Here is a 17,382-nt window from a genome sequence, read left to right as displayed (position 1 = left end):
TCTTAGCCAGAATGTCTGTCAGTTTACACTTTAAGCACCTAATAGCCAAACCTTTCGCACGAATTGAACGTACCCATACCCATAGAAGGAACTCCCAAAGCTGCAAAGCTGCAAAAAAGAGCAGCTGAATTGATATTGAAGAGGAAAGATACTGTAGCACAGTTTTCAGAGCCAGACAGTCGATGCGTGCTGCTTTTAGTTGGGCGTAAAGTTTATTAATTAATTTAATGCTCGACGGCACTTTTCAATTTCACGTGTCTGCGCTATGAATTTATGAAAGTGACTGTCGGGCTTGGGATCCAAATCCAGGACACAAAGTTTGGTCAGAAAGTGATGACCCAGCAGGGAGACACACCAAGGCTGCAGTGCCGCATCGCTGCTAGAGATTGGGGATTCGATTAGCGCTGGAGCAGCGGGAAGGCGTCATTGTGTGGATAATACTACTTACCTTTGGTCAGCCGGGCAATCGGTTTCGCATTCGATTTCGATTTCCTGAAACGTCAACATAATCGAGCAATCCAGCGCCGTGGCTCCCAACATATAAGCCTGATCCTCATCCGGCTCGAATTCCTCATCCCCGGCTCCCTCGATTGCGGCCAAGAGACCCCGCAGCGAGTTGTAAGTGGGCCGGGAGTGGTCGGAGTACCCGGATTGCCACATGAAGTCGAAGTGGCGCTGCAATTGCCAAGAATCGTTACTCGCACTGCACAAAGCCACTTGGCCGCCATCCATTGCCCATTTAGCCGCCACTTCCACTGAACTTACAACTCCCAGCTCACCTGGGCTTTTCGAAAAAATGAAGTCAAAGAAGTAAGTTCAGTCTGTTGGCCTAACTAATCGGATACTCTACTCAAGAGATACGCCTTAAGTTACAGAACAGTAAGGTTAAGTAGCTTAAAGATATATTACAAAGTAATATAACCAGCTTTATACAATAAATCAATTACTAAGACTAAGTGTGTGTGAACAAAGTGATCCACAAAATGGCTATACCCCTATTAGGGTATCAGAGCCCAACTCGAACTATCTGCAATTGCCAAGGTTCTCTGGGGGGCAGGCAGAATAAACAAACCCAAACGGACAGAGACTGAGTAGTTTGGGCAGCAGTTTGATTGGTTGGCTTACCTTTACCAGCAATTGCAAATTCAAAATTTTTTGCAGCACACAATTTTTTGGTAAGCGAAATATTTCCGTTTTGTTGTTTTGCGCTTGAGTTTGATTCGCAGGCTCATTTCGATTCAGTTTTTGGCTTTCATTCTGATTCACGTTGCGACTTGTCGTACTAGCAGCCTCAGCCGGAGTTTCCGGTTCCGTTTTTGTTTCCGTTCGACCTGAAGTTGCCATTGCCGTAGCCGTTGCCGTTGCCGTTGCCGTTGCCAACACATTGCCGGACAGTTGGCTGCTCGATGCTGGTCCTGCTGCCATCGAGGTGGCTGCCTGTCTAGTTATTGTTGTTTCCACTCTGGCCACTTTTGTGTACCTTTGGGTCGTGGCTGTTGCAGCAGCTGCTCTTGTCCGCGTCGAGGATTGACCGGCAGTGACAACAGGGGCGGCTGCCCTGCCTCCGAGTGGCAGGACAACATTAGCGGCGCCAATTCCAGCAGCTCCGGCCTTTGTCTCCGTCGCCGCAATAGAAACGCGACTCTGATTCAGCTGCTCCGGCTCCGGCTGCTCCTGCTGCTGCTTCTGGCTCTGATTGGAGCCCTCTGCTCGTTTGGATTCCGGGTGCTGCACGGAGAGAAATCGATGCATAAACATAAGCTTCTTATGTCCACTTTAATGATATCATATTGTTGGTTCACTTTCAAAGGAATAATTGTACTATTAAACCAGCAGTTAGCGCAATAAAAACAGAGCAATCATAATATATATTCACATTTAAAGAGTAAGAGCACTTCTATTAAATCTTCTAAAAGGTTAAATACTTATTCAAATTAAAGCACTATTTATATCTGCACTGAACAGCATATTATTGTGTTTTAACAATATGTTATATGATAGCAAAACTTAAGTTATTTTTCCAGTGCGTCTTACCTCGTATTCCCTTAGCAGACAGGCCACCAGCAAATGTTTTATAAGCACCATAATTTCACTGGAGAATTTCAGAGATTTTATGGCCATGGCGATGGCGATGGCGTTGGCATTGGTTGAATTTTGTTTGTTAGCGTTTTCAATGCGCATTCCCATTTCGTGTGGTCGTTGTCGGCGTTGTCAACGTGGTGCCAAAAGGTGTTGAAGCGACACGGCCATGGCAAAAACATAGAGAAATGTGGGGGAGGGAGGGGGGGGGGGTGTGGTAAGGGAAAAGTTGAAAACCAGGTGGATGGACCAGTTGGCTGGGGACAGAGAGGTGGTTGCAGCCCGGAAAATGGCGATGCTGGCATTTGGCACTCGAGAATTTGTGTTTGGCTGTTGCTTCTTGCATTATTTATTGAATATTTGCGTGTGGCCGAATGGTTTGGAGTTTTCTTCTTCCGCTGCTCATGAAAATGTATGTCCAAAAAGGAGTGACTCGAATAGAAAGTAATTATAAGAGCGACTTGAATGCCGTAGAATGTGGGCCCAAATGAATTTGAACATTTTCAAAAGAAATTAAAACATAATCCAAGCTTCAAAAACCATCTCTGCCCCTCTAAGAAATCGCCAAAGAATCTTCATCCCAAGCGAGACTTGCCCACATTTGTATCTTATTTTCCGTATTTATTGAAAAGCGCAACTGACTTACCCGGGAAAGACACGCGAGCTCAATTCATCGAAGGAAATCGAATTCGCGTGATCGCCATAAATTAAATTGCTGTTCTGAAACACACGTAAATTATTTTGCGGGCAGGCGAGAAGTGCATCCAAGGCATCGAGCATACGACTGGGTGTACTAAAAGCAGAGAAAAGAACCAATGAAAATACATCAGCGGATATGTCGCTTGTACAGTGTGCTCAATAACTATAAGGTATTGCTGAACAAAACGATTAGAGTATAACAAGTAACTTGGTCTAGCTAATTAAGGGAAAGTAAAGCAGGGACTTCTAAAAGTTAAAGTTAAAAATAGCTTTACTTGCCACTTCAGTTTCGTCGCGTGCTGTACTTATGAATATTACTCTTAAAACTGATGTATATATATGCATATGGAATATATGGAAGATGTTGCGCCCGAAACAAAGGCAAACGAATTGGCAACAATTTTCGAGGGATCACGGGGGCATGGAGGCCGCCAGATCCATAAAATCCGGGGACAGGAGGCCACGGCGGACGCGGAGCAAGCGGTAAACCGGAATGAAAGCGCAAGCAAATTGAATTTTGTGCACGGATGCACGCATGACTTGAAACAGCGGGCCGCAAATAAACGAATGAGTGGGACGGGCACTGGAGCTGGGATTGCAATTGAAGTGGACCCAGGAACGTCCGGAGCATTCCGAGTCCAAAAGGATACAACAAAAAAAAAAAAAAAAAAAAAAATACAGAAAAAAGAAGAAAGCTGGGCACTAAAGCAGAAGGAGTGGCAAACAGTAACCGAAAGTGTTGGAATTATGAAGCACGACAGGACACGCAAATGGAGCAGATTGAAATTTATGACTCGATGTTCGTGCCAAAAGAAGCAGCCTTCAGCTGCCTGTTCATTGTGCCGAGCAAGGTGAGCTCCTGGTTTCTGGTTCCTGGCTCCTGGTTACAGGGCTTGTCGACATACCCGGAAAATAGATCCAGCGGACAGTAGTGGCCCAAACGTTTGATTTTCCCATTGTGCATCTGTCGAAGGTAGTGAATGAGTAAGTTAGACTGCCTTCTCGTCATCGTCCCCACTCACCTTCAGCAGTTGCATGCTGCAAAAGCGACACCAGCACTTGTCCCGGGCAGAGGGCTCATTCTCCTCCTGATTGCAGGTCGTCTCCTTTGGCTTTGTCACTGCCCCCGATGGCATTAAATCAAATAAATCGTTGACATCACTTGCCAACTGAAGCCAGCCTTGTTTGGGTTTTATTTCGATGGCATATGTATCGCCCAGACGACGGACAGCGCTCCTGTTTTTCGTCCTTGTTCCTGCTCCACGGCCAACGCCACCGCCATCTCCTACGCCCGCTGCAGCTCCACTTTCATCTCCTGTTGTGCCCTTTGCCTGCAAAATTATATCGTTTCGCTTATTTGCTCTCGCCTCTTTGCCACGTTCCCCTGATCCCGATCCCGACTCCGAGGAAATGGAGTAAAAGGAAGGTGCCGGCATGTCCTGCCATGAAATATTATGCCTGCCGTGTACCGCGAACTTTTGCCCCGTCGTTGATGCCATTTTGACTTGAAAATGCAGCGGCGAGCGCAGCACGTAAAAAAAAATGGGAAGCAACCATCATGAATAAAGCTACCATGGTTTCGCATGGGTTGGGATCGAGGTCCTTGGCCAGGTTATCGCTGCTCCTGCTCCTGCTCCTGTTGCTGTTGTGACATAAAACAAAAGTTGTTGCGCTGATTGTATGATGAGTTATGAAGCCGACGACCGGCCGGCACGGCACGGCATGGACGGAGTTCTCCATTCGCGCTTCCCAACTTGAAATTGAAAATTAACATTTAAAGCCGCAATTAAAGGGTTTTTTCCAGCACTCACCTTATTTTTTTGCCATATTTTTGTCCGCCCGCAATGCGCTTCGTGCGATGGAACGAACAGCCAATATGGCCTTAGTTATGGCCACGTTTTATATACATATGTACCACTTTCTATGGCCTCTTTTTCTTTTTTTTTTTGCTGCCCCTGCTCCACTGGCTGTTTGTTTCCTTTGCTGGCAATTTTATTTCGGTCAATGCTTTGGCACCAAAGCCATAAATTCAATATGTACCCACCGAGCACGGCGAACAAATAGCCAAAAAATTGCAAAAAAAAATAAAAGGAATGCCCGCCAGCAGATGATCGAACAGGGGAGTACCCTAGGATCCTGTAAGGGGTGTGCTACCCGACCACCTGCTAGCTAAGCTACCCGATGTACATAGCTGCCCGTTTCCCGTGGAACATGGGGCAAATAATAAAACTTGCAGCTATGGCGGCACTTTCAAAGCAATTTCGGCATCTTTTATAACCGCACAAGTCCGAAAACCCAAAGCCCAAAGTCCAAAACCCAGAACCCAAACGAAACCAAACGAATCGAATTGGCCAGTGGCTGCTATTGGGTGTGGGACGCGGTTGCAAGTAACGCCAACAAAGTGTTTACACTGTTGCCCACTTTAATTCAAAACAAAGAACCGCTGATTTATGGGCCTCGGCCAGGGTTTAGCTACGAATTTGGATGGCGGCGTAGGTGGCACTCGTGGGTTTGTTAGCCTCCGATGCCTCGGCACAAAGGCAAACTACACCGCAGCAGGAGGAGCGGAATGGCGGCTGCTTTGGCTAACGTGTCCAGCACATATGGCCAAAAATGCCAATATTGTCCTTGTACAAAATACACAATTTATTTGGACGAGCAGCAGCGGCAGCAGGAGCCACACGACTCCGCCCCAAAAACAGCAGCCTCAGCATTCCGTTGCTGGGGGAATGGAGCAGGAGCGGCAGAAGGAGCAGTAGCAGGACCATGAACAGGATCTATATCAAGAGATGGAGCAGCTGACGACGACCAACTCACCTGTAAATTGGCAAGTAAAACATCGAACGTGGCAGGCAATTGGGTCACATCTGGCAGCAGCAGGCCGAATGGCCCCACAAATTCCTTATCCAGACGCGAAACTGCAACGGGTTGGAAAGCACAGACGGAGTGAAAGGCGGAAAAGTCAGGCAAAATTGGGGCATGCAACCGGATGGGATGGAATGGGATGAAATGGGATGGGATGGGGATGGCTGTTGCCGAATGAATGTAAAGTGCAAGCGCCAGCATCCGGCGATTATTGATATATAGACGCCGATGGCGGTGGGTTAGAATGCGAAGGTGAATGATAAATCGCTGGCCAGCTCTGCAGTTTTGCAGCAGGCAGCCTGTTGCTGGCTGCCGGGCATAAACCCGATTTTGATATATGGCCACGACCACGCCGTCCGCCACTAATCAGTCCCATGTGGACGGGGTGGTGCGCCAGTTGCAACAGCAACTGAAACTGAAACTGGAGCAAAAGGATCCTTCAACATACCGAGCGCGTCAGTGAAAGGAACTGGCGATGGGTAGACGTGGGATGCGGTCCTAAAACGCTCGTTTATGATTGATTGCAGTGGCTCTAAAAGGCTTTGGATACCGGCCAGGATGAAAAGGGCGGCTGCAGCGCAAAGGCGATGGCAAAGGCCAAAAAGGGAGGCAATGCAGCAAAAGCTGCTCAGATACAAAATTTGCTACCACAGCGGGATGGCGCTAACACAAAATGCCACACTGGAGATCCGCTTGGAAATGCTCCATCGGTGAATAGTTTTCGGTTTAGCAAACCCTAACTATAGCTTCACAGAAAAAAAAAGTAAGAAGGTTCAGATATAAATCTATCACAATCTAATCTAATCGCTTGGATTGAAAAACCTTCATCTTGTTCCTTTTCAGTAGTAATGAAAACTTCGAAAAACCTGAGAGGTTGTAAGAAGCCCTTGTAATTGGTTTACTAAATTAATAAATTGAACATGTAACTGCTTCTGTTTTCGAGTCAACAAGTGCTTAAGCTCAAGATGTTATGGCCAAGTTAGGATACTTCTTTTTGCACAGTGCACTTACCCGGTCTTTGGGCGCGTATATGCTCGTTTATCCAGAATCTATCGTCTTCCTTTGGTATGGCAACAATATCCGCTCCGCAGACAAACTCATTTCCTAATAGACGGCGCATTATCCCGATATAAGCCATAAAATCCGGCATTGTCAAGTCGCCAGCTGTAGATTGAGTCGGAGGTGGAGGCGAGGAATCAGCACGGAGAGCATAGGGCAACATAGAGGAGATGTGGATAAATGAAATAAACACATTTGATGCAATGGCCAAAAGATGCACAGAGATAGAGAGATATCCGAAAGGGCAAAGGGCAAAGGGAAAAGGAAGTGGGCGGCGGTTGGCGGTGGATCAAAATCCAGCCAGGCAGGCAATAAGCAGAGCACAATGCTCCAAGTGGCCGGGAGATGGAGCAGCAGCAGCTTGTCTGGGTGTTTGATGTTGCACGCAACCATTTCCGGTCCAACAAAAAAGGAAAGCTCCAGCGAGCCCAGCTAACAATAACAGCCTGGCCTCGGCACTTGAAGAAATATATGATTAACTCTATAATATTTTATAATATTCTTGAATATATGTGACCAATGGAAAAGTTATTGAATTCAGTTAGAAAATAACAGCACATATGTGGTTAAAAGGTGAGTATATCAAATTCATGCATTTCAAACACTCAGGTTCCATTTTATCGGCTCGTGTATACGAACCATTTTCAGTTCCAGCTCTTTCGGATGAGACACGCTGCCCTTCCGGCCGAGCAACCTCATCCGCCAGCTCGTGCCGCTGGTGCGCCGCCTGGCGCAGTCTGCTGGATATCATTTTTGGCAAACGTAAAACTTTTTTAAATTGCGGCAGGGCGAGCACCAAATTTGCATTACCCTCCGCCCGATAGATCAACTCAATTTGGCGCAGTTCCATCGCCGCGGGCAGATCCAGCAGGGCGTGCAGATTTTTGGCCGTCCACTGTGGCATTGGCTCAGTGGCTCTAAGCCTTAGTTTTTGCCCCGTTCCCGGGGAGCGGGGTCCTCGTTCGGCTGTCATGGCCTGTGCGCGGGTGTTTTTGGTTCGTTGTCGTTGTCAAAATGCAACTGGCGCCGTCAGCAAGCGCCTGCTCCTCCGACCACCGACCACCGACCACCGACCTCTGACCCCTTCTGCTCGGTCTGCGGCGCGCCAGTGTTGATGATTGCCGATTGTGGCTTGTTGTGGTCGAGTCCTGCGGCTTTACTATTGTTATTGTTTCTGTTTCTGCGGCTGTTTCTGTTTCACTGCTCCACCACTCCTCGCTGCTCCCTACTCGTCCTGTCGTGGGCGCATTTATGCACATTTATTGGCCGGCGATAAGATGCAGCAGCCGGGAAGTCGTCGCCGGTTTGAAAGTCAGGTCGCCAGGCTCTGATAAAATACGTAAAATTGACAGTTTAAAGTGTTTTCAGGAAAGTAATATATGAAGAAAAAATGCAGGGAATGCATGTTGAAATTGAACAGTTCATATAAAGGAATATAAAGGTATGTAAGTACGATTAATCGACATACAATTCTGTACTTTATTATTACTATACATTTTTGTTTAAGAATCACTTAACACTTTGTTTTTCTCCATTAACTTCGGATTGTCTTTATATATTGTATTAGATTGGCATGGTAGTTGTATAAAAATGTTTGTCTTAAAGGATCATTTAAAGGATGTTTCTTATTCTTTGAATTCTTTGTAAGTTTTATTATACTTATTCCTCTGCTTTTCTATAAATAAATACCAATGCTCAGCTTGCTTTTTCCACAAGTCGCTAAAAATGTGCCACTAGTTACCTTTAACAGCTAGAATCCTTCACAATTTTGTTGATTGTATGCCGGCTTTTAAATTAAAATGTTTATTTTCGTTTTTCGAACAGCTGATCAGCTGAGATCATTTGCAGTGTGTGCACACCAGAACATAGAATTTGCTTATGCTCAGCAATCTAGTATATTTAGTCAGTGTGACCCTTTCCCACTAAGTGCGCGCTCATTTCAAATTTATAAACATACGAAATTTTACTGTTTCAAAACATTTTTATTCTTTAAATATTTATTTGAGGTTTTTTTTTTAGTTTTTGCGTATATACTGCGAGCGATCAGTTTGAATCAACGTGTGTCCGCCAGCATGAATGACTTGGGTGCCTATCAATAATAAAATGCTGATAAGCAAAAAACGATCTTTAAGATTGCTTTTTTATGCACTCACCAGCCTCCGCCGTCGCCAAAGCCGCAATCAGAGCGAAGAAAAAGCCGCAGATCTTCAGACAGTTCATGTTTACAGTTTGAATTCAAATTCTACTTTGATTAGCGATCCGGACAGGGCGCGCTTATATAGCTCACCCATCCGATGCAGTGAGCTCGCCAGCTGGCGGCTTTAAAAGTAGGAATTTCCAGGGGGTTTCGAATTCCCCAGGGTCACGATCGGAAATTGAGCGCGATCTGAGCTGATAATGCGCGTTTAGTTGATACGAGACAATACTACTAAATGCACTGCCACGCGATAAAGGTTTTTTGTAGGTGTAAATGGAATTAGATTTCGAATGATGTGTACTGTTCATCCCTATCATAAAATTCAAATATTATTCACAGAGCATCATTGTTAAGCACCCTAGCAAAAGTTATGATATCTAATATTCAATTAATAGTTATTGCACTCAAATTCTTTTTTCTAATATAGATGTAGCAAAATTGATACATTGCGTTATTTTATCAATATAAAATTGATTATTATTGTACTGTTGTTAGTTTGTAATAAATTGTAATACTATGTAAAGTTAGTTAGTTAAAGTATTTTTTATATCACCGATAGTTTGCATATATGTAAATTACTAAAACCTTAAATAAATCAATGTCTACTGTAGAATGAATTGATCTTGACCATCCGCAATGACTAAGAAGTCGATTCCAAATGCGTACTATTAAAAAAGCCGTATGTATGGGGCAAAACGACATCTAATACAATCTGCCTCTTTTAAATTGTTGCAGATTTAAAAGCGATAATTTCCGAGTAAAAACCATTATCGACCTTTTCCAGGAGAAACTCCACATAAAGGGTATGGTAAACACATCAAACTGGATTGCATACTGCGCTATTCGCGCCCAGTTCCAGTTATTCTAATAGTCGATAGTCGAGTGCCAATAGTTAGTAGTCAGTAGCCGGCATTAATTGAATTGCGTAGAAAACCCAGACAGGTTCTCGCTTCACGTGAATTGCACTAAATCGCATGAACAACAGACAAACAAACGAATCTCACTGATTGACGAGCGAAGAGATAAAGCCGATCTTTTAACCTGTGTAATCCCCCAGGTTGTCTTGGAATCGCCCAGATCTCGGCTCGATCGATTCACTATAAAAGAGCTCCGGCACCTTAGTGGGGCATCAGTAACTCAGCATCAGTACTACCAAGCCAACCAACAACCACCAAACCTCAGAAATCAACATGAAGTTCTTCCAAGCCGCCGCCCTTCTCTTGGCCATGTTCGCTGCCCTCGCCAACGCCGAGCCCGTTCCCCAACGTAAGTGTTAAACTATAAATACTTTAAAATTATATTAATTAACTAATTATATATCGCAGCTGGAACCGTGCTCATCCAGACCGACAACACCCAGTACATTCGTACTGGTTAGGATTAGAGAACCATGTTGACCCAACATTTGACATTTGCCTATCCATTTGGACTTTTGAATAAAAATTTTAAAATTACCTAAACTCATTTTTATTATTTAATATATGATTAATATTGTAATTTTAAAATGTATGAAATTCTAGTGAACAGAGTACAAAAGTCAAAAGTACAAAAAGTCACTTCAAAGTCAGTGCAAATTTCGTCATTAAAAAACATTTATAAAAATATTCATAAATCAAGTTATCTATTTTAACTTTGATGATCAAAATATGAGGCATTTTAGCCCGTGCAATATTTAGTAGTAATCAAAAGTGTGCAAACAACAAAATTTATAAAGTCAAGAACCTTTTCAAGCTACTTATAAAACACTTCTCTCTGTTTTGGCATTTTTTTTAAATATATTTATATGCCAGCTGCTCTAAAATTACTAAAATATGCACATGTATATAACATGTATTTATTTGTAGAGTGTTTAAACTTTCTGATTGCTTTTCGTAAACAATTTTAGTTAGTGGTTGTCACGTGCCAATAACTGGAAATTATCGTAAGAATAAACAAGTTGTAAGCTCTTCTTGACTTTTTCTCGAATACCAGTTGAGTTTGATTGACATCGAATCTACTCACCAATGTCACCAATTCTCACACTCATCGCTTTCAAGCAGTCATGTGCAACTGGTGGATGCGCCCAACTTGTTATTTGTATCTAAATGGAAATTGTTTGCAACTTGTTTTAATTGCCCGACTTGCAAACTGCTGACGGCTAAGCGGGCCAAGATGGGCAGAACTGGGCTAAATGGATGGCTGGATTTGGGAATTGCAGCGCCAGCCACTCGAGAGAAGAAGAAGAACAGTTCATATTTATTTAAACAAATATACATATATACAGGGATAAGTGAACGATGCCTGGCGCAACTGGAAACAATTTGCCGAGCGAAAACTATTTGGTTGTCCTGTGTTTCAGCCACTGAAACTGCTCCTTTTGCTGGCCTATTGTTTTACTTCGTGCCACGCCCACCAGCAACGCCGCCTCTATATGGTTCGTTACATCAACAATTATTTTAAACTTTCGCCGCAAGTATTTCCTTCGCCGGTTTTACGCCTGAAATAAATCGTAATAGGAGTTGCTAGTTGAAAATGTCTGCCGGCGACAAGGTACATATACATACATACATATATATATATCTATATATATAAATTTATAGTCCAGCCGCCAGGACCTCTGGGGCCCAAGCTAATCCTTTTGATATTCGTGCGAAGGAATTCCCGGCTACGCAGGAACAATTTGCGCCGCTTTTGAAGTAGCCAACTATGCTGGCTACTTTTGCGGTGGAAGTGGGTGCTGCCTGGCAAGTCAATAAGCGAATCTCTACCTCCTGCAGATTCGCCATTCGCTTTTGGGGCAAATCGTTCAGTTTCAGGCTGCCCCGCTACCCATTCAAAGTGATTTTCAGCGTAACTTTTAGCCAATCAGTATTTGATTCCCTTTTTTTTTTGGCCAGCGGGCGTTTATTGAAAATTAATTTCGAAAATTTTCGCAACTGTTTTAGCAATTGCAGCTGCGAGGCATACTCCGATCCTTTTTATACCCAGCCCCGAAACGAAATGAACAAATTCCCCAGTTTGGTTCCTGTCCGCCCATGCTTACCCCTCCCCCCTCCCCCCCTGTGCTTTGACAATTTGCCTGGCTGCACCTGCAGACAGTCGGTCAACAGGGCAACTAGCTGGCCAGGATGCTGACTGCTCATGGGGTGCGAATCACGAACCGAATTGCCTAACTGCTCCTCGAGCAGAAAGGACTCTTGAGCTCACCGCATTTCCATGCACGTCGCACGGCGTTAAAGTTTCAGCTTGAAAAAAAGGCAATGCATTCAAAATCAGGACGAAAAAGTTCACTTTTACCTTCAATCTGCATAGGGAATTTCAGATGAAGTATCTAAAAATCTACATATATTTTGCATTCTTTTTAGAATATATTTATAAAAACCCTTTGCCTTGTTTTCAATAAGTTTATTGGCAATCAAATGGAACGATTTCATTTTGATTCTACATTTCTTTACATTGCATTATGATTGTATTGATATAGATATTAAGGTATTAGATATTAAAGTACACATTACGATTGCCCAAGGGCTGTTTCTCCCGACCATTCTTGCAGTTCCTGTTGCCATTCCTTCCGTACAGTGCCTCAAACTCGGACAACTGACGCGAGTCGACCACGGATATCTTACGGTTGATCAACCAGGTGGTGGGCAGAACGACATCTCCGTTGTCGTAGGTGCCCTCGTAGGAAAAGTAACCAGATCCGAATGGTTGAAGTAGTGACTCCAAGTGGAAGGGTGGAAGCTCAATCGATGATCCTGGCTGCGAGATCCATTTGAGATGATCGGTGACCTGCTTGAGGTGCTCGTTCTTGACGTGACTCAGTGCAAAGAGATAGGACAGGGTGAGGTATTCGAAGTTGTTATTCAGCTGAGCGCATCGATGAAGTGCCTGCAGCTCCAGGCAGAAATTATGCTTGCCAATCGAATGCTCGGACTTGAGGCTGCCCCACTTGAAGATCGCCTCCACAAATTGGTATCTACCAAGCAGCTCAGCTCCACTAAGCTGGGGCATAAAATTGTTCGCAGTGTATATCCGCATGATCACAGTGTTTCCGTTGTTTTCCAGAACAGTCGCCATCGGAAGATCCTCGTAGTACGTCCAATGTAAGGGCATCTTTAGCTGCCTTTTGATCATATTGCTTTCCGGTATAGTAATTGGGGAAGGTTGCTTGGCCAGCTTCATTTCGAGTCTTCTGTTGCCCACTGCATTGACCACATCCTGAAAAATGGTTCTTCCCGAATAAAGATTCAGGATAAAGGCCACGGCCATCGTGCAGCTGATTAGCATCATGATGAACCTTGATTCCTCCGCCAGTTGCATCACCAGGCCAAATGCTCTGATGAACTTCAGCCAGCATAAGTCTATCATCGGTAAGAACATTCTACCAGTTAAAAGTCCTTATAAGACCAGAAGAGCATGTGGTCGCGAATCTTGAAGGCTGATTAATACGATTAGGGAGGGATAAAGGGCTTGCCCAACAAAATCCAGAAGTCAGAATATTTTTATTTTAAAAATCTGTGGAATAAATCTGTGGTCTATATTCAAAGGCAAAATTAATACTTTTATTATAAACAGAGTGAGTTATTGAAAGAAGTGACCGAATTTCACATTATTCATTTTCTTATAAGGAATAGTCTAGCGACATAATTATACCTACACGCTAGCCTGCATGGATTAGGAAATCACGTGGCAAAGGCTTTGATTTCATGCTTTGTTTGGCCTCTCAATTAGTTGCCTCATTGCATGACCCACTTATTTATTAATTACTCAACAGGCTGGAATCTCTGGCCAGAGCCCGTCACTTTGAGCAATCCATATTGGGCACGAGCCTAATCCAATCAGTACTTGGATAACTGGGCAAGTCAGGTGCAGTGCTCTCGATTGTTGGCGGGGCATCTCGAATGCCCGATGACCAGGCACTCGAAGTGGTTCGGATTATTAATTTGCAAGGATAGGTCAGTTACACTTCTAACTGGCACATTTACGACCGTGTGCGTCCGAGGCTCTGTTATGCCAAAGTTTTGTTGCCCCAAAGTGAGCCATTCAGTTTCAGGGCCCATGAAATTGTGACCCCCACAGGCCATGAATGTGGGATCCTTTTGTTTGGGCCACCACGTTGGATGCACTGGAAGCGGTGAGCCATAAAGCAGATAGGCCCACGACAAGGACAGGGGACACACAACGATGTCGGTTTATGGGGCTTTGTGCCAGGACACACACACACAAACACTGAGAGACACGGACACACACACACACAGCGCGCACACAGGACTCGAAGGCTGGGCAACTGGAATAAATACCTAGCAGAGACAGGACTCCTGGGCGGGGCATCCCGGGTCCTGCATCCTGCGTCCTGACTGCCAAAGTTCTCGGCGCGTGCTTCATAAAATAGTCATAATGCATGTTTTTATGAAATATGAAGTGGCCAAAAAGTTGCTGCCCAAGCAAAAGCCAAACCCACCAAAACCCCTGGCGTCTGCGTTGGCCTATTTGGTGCATAAGCCAAAACCAAAATGTAAATATTTTGCCATGTAATTATTTGTATACAGGACTCGAATTCGTCGCTTCTCTTGCCTGTGTGTGTGAGCTTATGCAGAGTCTTAAATGTATTAGTGAGGCCATTAAAAGTTGCCAAGTCTCCCAGGAGAGCAAGCCGAAGAAGTGAAATTGCATTGGGATTTCGGTCTTAGCTTTGGCTCCCATAAAATAATCATCTATTGCCAGCAGCAACGTTGGCAGGAAGGATTTTCGAGTTTCGACCGTTTCAAAATGCCCGACAGGTTGGCTATATATAATATACTTAATTTTGATTCCACAAAAAAAAAAAAACGCTAAATACGAACAGGACCTTTTCTAGGCCAGAGCTTTAAACGGAACAAATATTTTAAGCTTTCAAATTTAAATACTGTTCCCTACGTACTTTATTTGCCTATGTCCTTTAGGAGGTTCTTTTCTAATACAAGCATCGTTGTTTGTTGTGGTCAAAGGTAAAGTTGTTTGCAAACAGGACACACACACACATACACCTTTTAAAGAGTCCTGGCCATGACTATGGATATGGCTGTGGCGACCCTTTTGCGATTGACAGGCTTATGGGTTTATGCTCAGCTGAAACGCTTTTACGCCAAGCTGTGGCTACTGTCAATATTAACTGCTGCCCAGTAATTAAATTGAGACCATGGCAGGCGCACAAAAACGAACGAATATTATTGCCCCATGAGGCAGCTTTCGTTTACGGACCACCAAGCGCTTGTCACTGCCGGTTTACGGAAAGGGGGAGGGGGGAGTGGAGGGACTGTTCAGTTCGTCCTGGCGATAACCTTTGACACGGCAATACACAAATATCGCTGCAGCCAGGCGAGTTGACATAAGTAGGAACATAATAACGAATTTATCGCCGCACTTATTTTCACTTGCCTGGGCAGAAATACGCATATTGGAGCAACTTTTATCACCGGCGAAACAAAACTTTCCTGGTCTAGAGTATTTCCTGATTTTTTCGAGTTTGGAAACTTACTTGCTCTCCTCGCTTCAACCGAATTAGCAAATCAATGCGATATTGTGGAATTCAGCTAGCTTCAGCCAGGTATTTGCACTTTTAGCCCGAAACAACAATTCGAACGAAAAATAGTGAAAGTTTCAAATTGACAATAATTTCTTGGCTGACGTGAGAAACTTTCGATTCACGTTCTGCAATTGGAAAAACTGGCAAACAAAGCCAGGCTATCTATTCAAATTTTCACTATGCTATCCAAAATATCCTTAAAGTGGAGCTCTTGTCGTCGGTGTTTGATTAGCGTTTTGTCTCATTTCGCTTCCAGCGCGCAAATGTCCTTCAGACTGGCGAATGGCATCCAATTTCAGCTGCAAAGAGTTATTAATCCCGAAATCCGACCCCCTGACCCCACCTCTCAATGAAATTGCTTGTTTACTTGGAATTATGCAAATTTCAGCGCAATCACAGAAGTGATGAGGCCAAATGACAAATACGACCCCCAAAACTACCGAGCCACACCCATGTTTATATCCATGGTATCCTTGTGTCCTGCCATCTCAACCATTTTGATCATTTTGGCCAGTTGCATTGCAGCTCTGTAACTAAAATCCCCTTAAGTGCTTGCTTTGGTTGGAAATTGAAAAGAAATTATTATAACTTGTATTTGCATTTCGCTGGCTGGACTTTGGCGGATGAGATGAGAAGGGTTCCTTGGACGCCTCCGGCGCATTGGATGTCGAAAGTTTTCATTTTCGTTTTGGGTTTCGGGCTTTTTGGCGGGGCAACAAAAGTCAGGGCATCGTAGCGAAGCAGAAAATGTATGCAGTGTACGTGGAGTGCAGGACGAAATTTGTGCCCTTTTGCTGATAACAGCGATGGATCTGCCTTCGTCCTTTCGCAGGACTTGTTATTAAAAAACTTTCGGCGAGTGCGTCGCATGTTTGGTTGGTTCCGCAAGCTACTCGGTTATTTTGCTACTTACTCGTATTTTTCTAGCTCGTCGGCGAAAGTTGAAGTTCAAAATTAAAAGGATTAGCGATGGGGGGGGGGGGACAACGGGGCCAAAAGCAACTTTGCAGTCTATTTAGTGCTACGGTTATTTTTTCGGCACGCAAATTTGGCCAGTAAGCAAAGTTTTTTGATTGCAAACTTTCAATGTGATTGCAGTGCATTCCTTTATTTTTGCTCTGCGCAATGAAGATGGCTGCAACTTACTGAAGGTCCCGGTCCCACCCAAGCAATTTTTTGCACCTTAAGTGGATCGGGGATTGTTCTGCCTGCTGCCAAATGAAATCTAATTCAATTTCTAATAATACCCCAAAGAGAGTGGGACATAACTTTGTCGAGACATGCTGCTTTTGTGCTGCTCGAAACTTTGTACTTTCCATACCATATGTGTGTGTGTTTTTTTTTTGCTCTGGTCTCGAAATTGAAAAGCAAAACTTGGCCTGCAGTTGAGAAAATGGAAACTGCATTTGTATACAATGCATTCGAGCTGTCCAAAGTTCAGGGTCCTTCCGAGATCCAAAGATCCTTTAGACTCTCTCTATGAGTGTGTGTGTGGCGGTATGTGGCTGTGTGTGTGTGTGTGTCGCACCAAGCTGTCAACACATTGCCTTTGACTCGAGCTCCGGGATTCGAATCGAGCACTTCCTTTACCGCTCCCCCGACCCTTTGTTGTTGTTTATCGGAGCGCAAAAGTTTGCGATGCAAGCTGCAAAGTTTTGAACAACTTTTCCACCTCCACCGCCTTTGTAAGCTGCAGCAGCAAAAACTATTAAAAGTGTATCGAATCATTGGAGCTATGGCTATTTTTAAGCCGAGCTTATCAAATTACTCCTGCAACATGGGGAAACAAAGAGGTAAGCTAAGTGACAAGCGTGCTTATGCCACTTCGGTGTTTCATTTGTCTATGCTGTGGATAAAGTCGCTGAGGAGAGCATAACAAATGTCGAATCACTAAACTTAAAGTGGACTTTAATAAAAAAGGTTGTCACGTTTAATCTCT

The 17,382-nt window shown here is 44.1% G+C and overlaps 4 protein-coding genes across 8 annotated transcripts; 1 reads left to right on the top strand and 3 right to left on the bottom strand.

Annotated features, from left to right (window-relative positions):
* Positions 1-201: 201 nt before the first annotated feature.
* Ipk1 (Inositol phosphate kinase 1) lies at positions 202-8,556 on the bottom strand. 4 transcript variants are annotated; one of them, NM_001103917.3, is made up of 11 exons: positions 8,444-8,556; positions 7,342-8,029; positions 6,655-6,807; positions 5,596-5,696; positions 3,801-4,109; positions 3,684-3,742; positions 2,726-2,872; positions 2,035-2,092; positions 1,126-1,728; positions 449-675; positions 202-379 (listed from the first exon to the last, which is right to left on the bottom strand). In NM_001103917.3, the coding sequence occupies exons 2-11, from the start codon at positions 7,673-7,675 to the stop codon at positions 220-222; spliced, it is 2,151 nt and encodes a 716-aa protein (NP_001097387.1). In that variant the 5' UTR covers positions 7,676-8,029; positions 8,444-8,556; the 3' UTR covers positions 202-219. The 4 variants fall into 4 exon arrangements, with proteins under 4 accessions (NP_001097387.1, NP_001261111.1, NP_001286649.1 ...); NM_001274182.2 differs by having other exon boundaries at positions 202-376; NM_001299720.1 differs by lacking the exons at positions 5,596-5,696; positions 6,655-6,807; positions 7,342-8,029; positions 8,444-8,556 and adding exons at positions 4,351-4,531; positions 4,590-4,652.
* Positions 8,557-8,668: 112 nt separating this feature from the next.
* Positions 8,669-8,955, bottom strand: Dso2 (Daisho2). Its single transcript, NM_001038873.2, has 2 exons — positions 8,856-8,955; positions 8,669-8,791 (listed from the first exon to the last, which is right to left on the bottom strand). The coding sequence occupies exons 1-2, from the start codon at positions 8,920-8,922 to the stop codon at positions 8,718-8,720; spliced, it is 141 nt and encodes a 46-aa protein (NP_001033962.1). The 5' UTR covers positions 8,923-8,955; the 3' UTR covers positions 8,669-8,717.
* Positions 8,956-10,025: 1,070 nt separating this feature from the next.
* On the top strand, positions 10,026-10,851 carry Dso1 (Daisho1). Of its 2 annotated transcripts, none has more exons than NM_001299719.1 (2): positions 10,026-10,165; positions 10,225-10,851. In NM_001299719.1, exons 1-2 carry the CDS (start codon positions 10,090-10,092, stop codon positions 10,275-10,277), a joined length of 129 nt encoding a protein of 42 aa, NP_001286648.1. In that variant the 5' UTR covers positions 10,026-10,089; the 3' UTR covers positions 10,278-10,851. The 2 variants fall into 2 exon arrangements, with proteins under 2 accessions (NP_001286648.1, NP_652295.1); NM_144038.3 differs by having other exon boundaries at positions 10,225-10,502.
* Positions 10,852-12,270: 1,419 nt separating this feature from the next.
* CAH14 (Carbonic anhydrase 14) lies at positions 12,271-15,566 on the bottom strand. Its single transcript, NM_137675.3, has 2 exons — positions 15,396-15,566; positions 12,271-13,393 (listed from the first exon to the last, which is right to left on the bottom strand). Exon 2 carries the CDS (start codon positions 13,256-13,258, stop codon positions 12,371-12,373), a length of 888 nt encoding a protein of 295 aa, NP_611519.2. The 5' UTR covers positions 13,259-13,393; positions 15,396-15,566; the 3' UTR covers positions 12,271-12,370.
* Positions 15,567-17,382: the final 1,816 nt, after the last annotated feature.

The sequence above is a fragment of the Drosophila melanogaster genome, chromosome 2R (genome assembly GCF_000001215.4).
Source record: "Drosophila melanogaster chromosome 2R".
Classification (NCBI taxonomy): domain Eukaryota; kingdom Metazoa; phylum Arthropoda; class Insecta; order Diptera; family Drosophilidae; genus Drosophila; species Drosophila melanogaster.
Note: the sequence above shows the minus strand (reverse complement) of the source record. Positions and strands in the feature narration are given on the sequence as shown.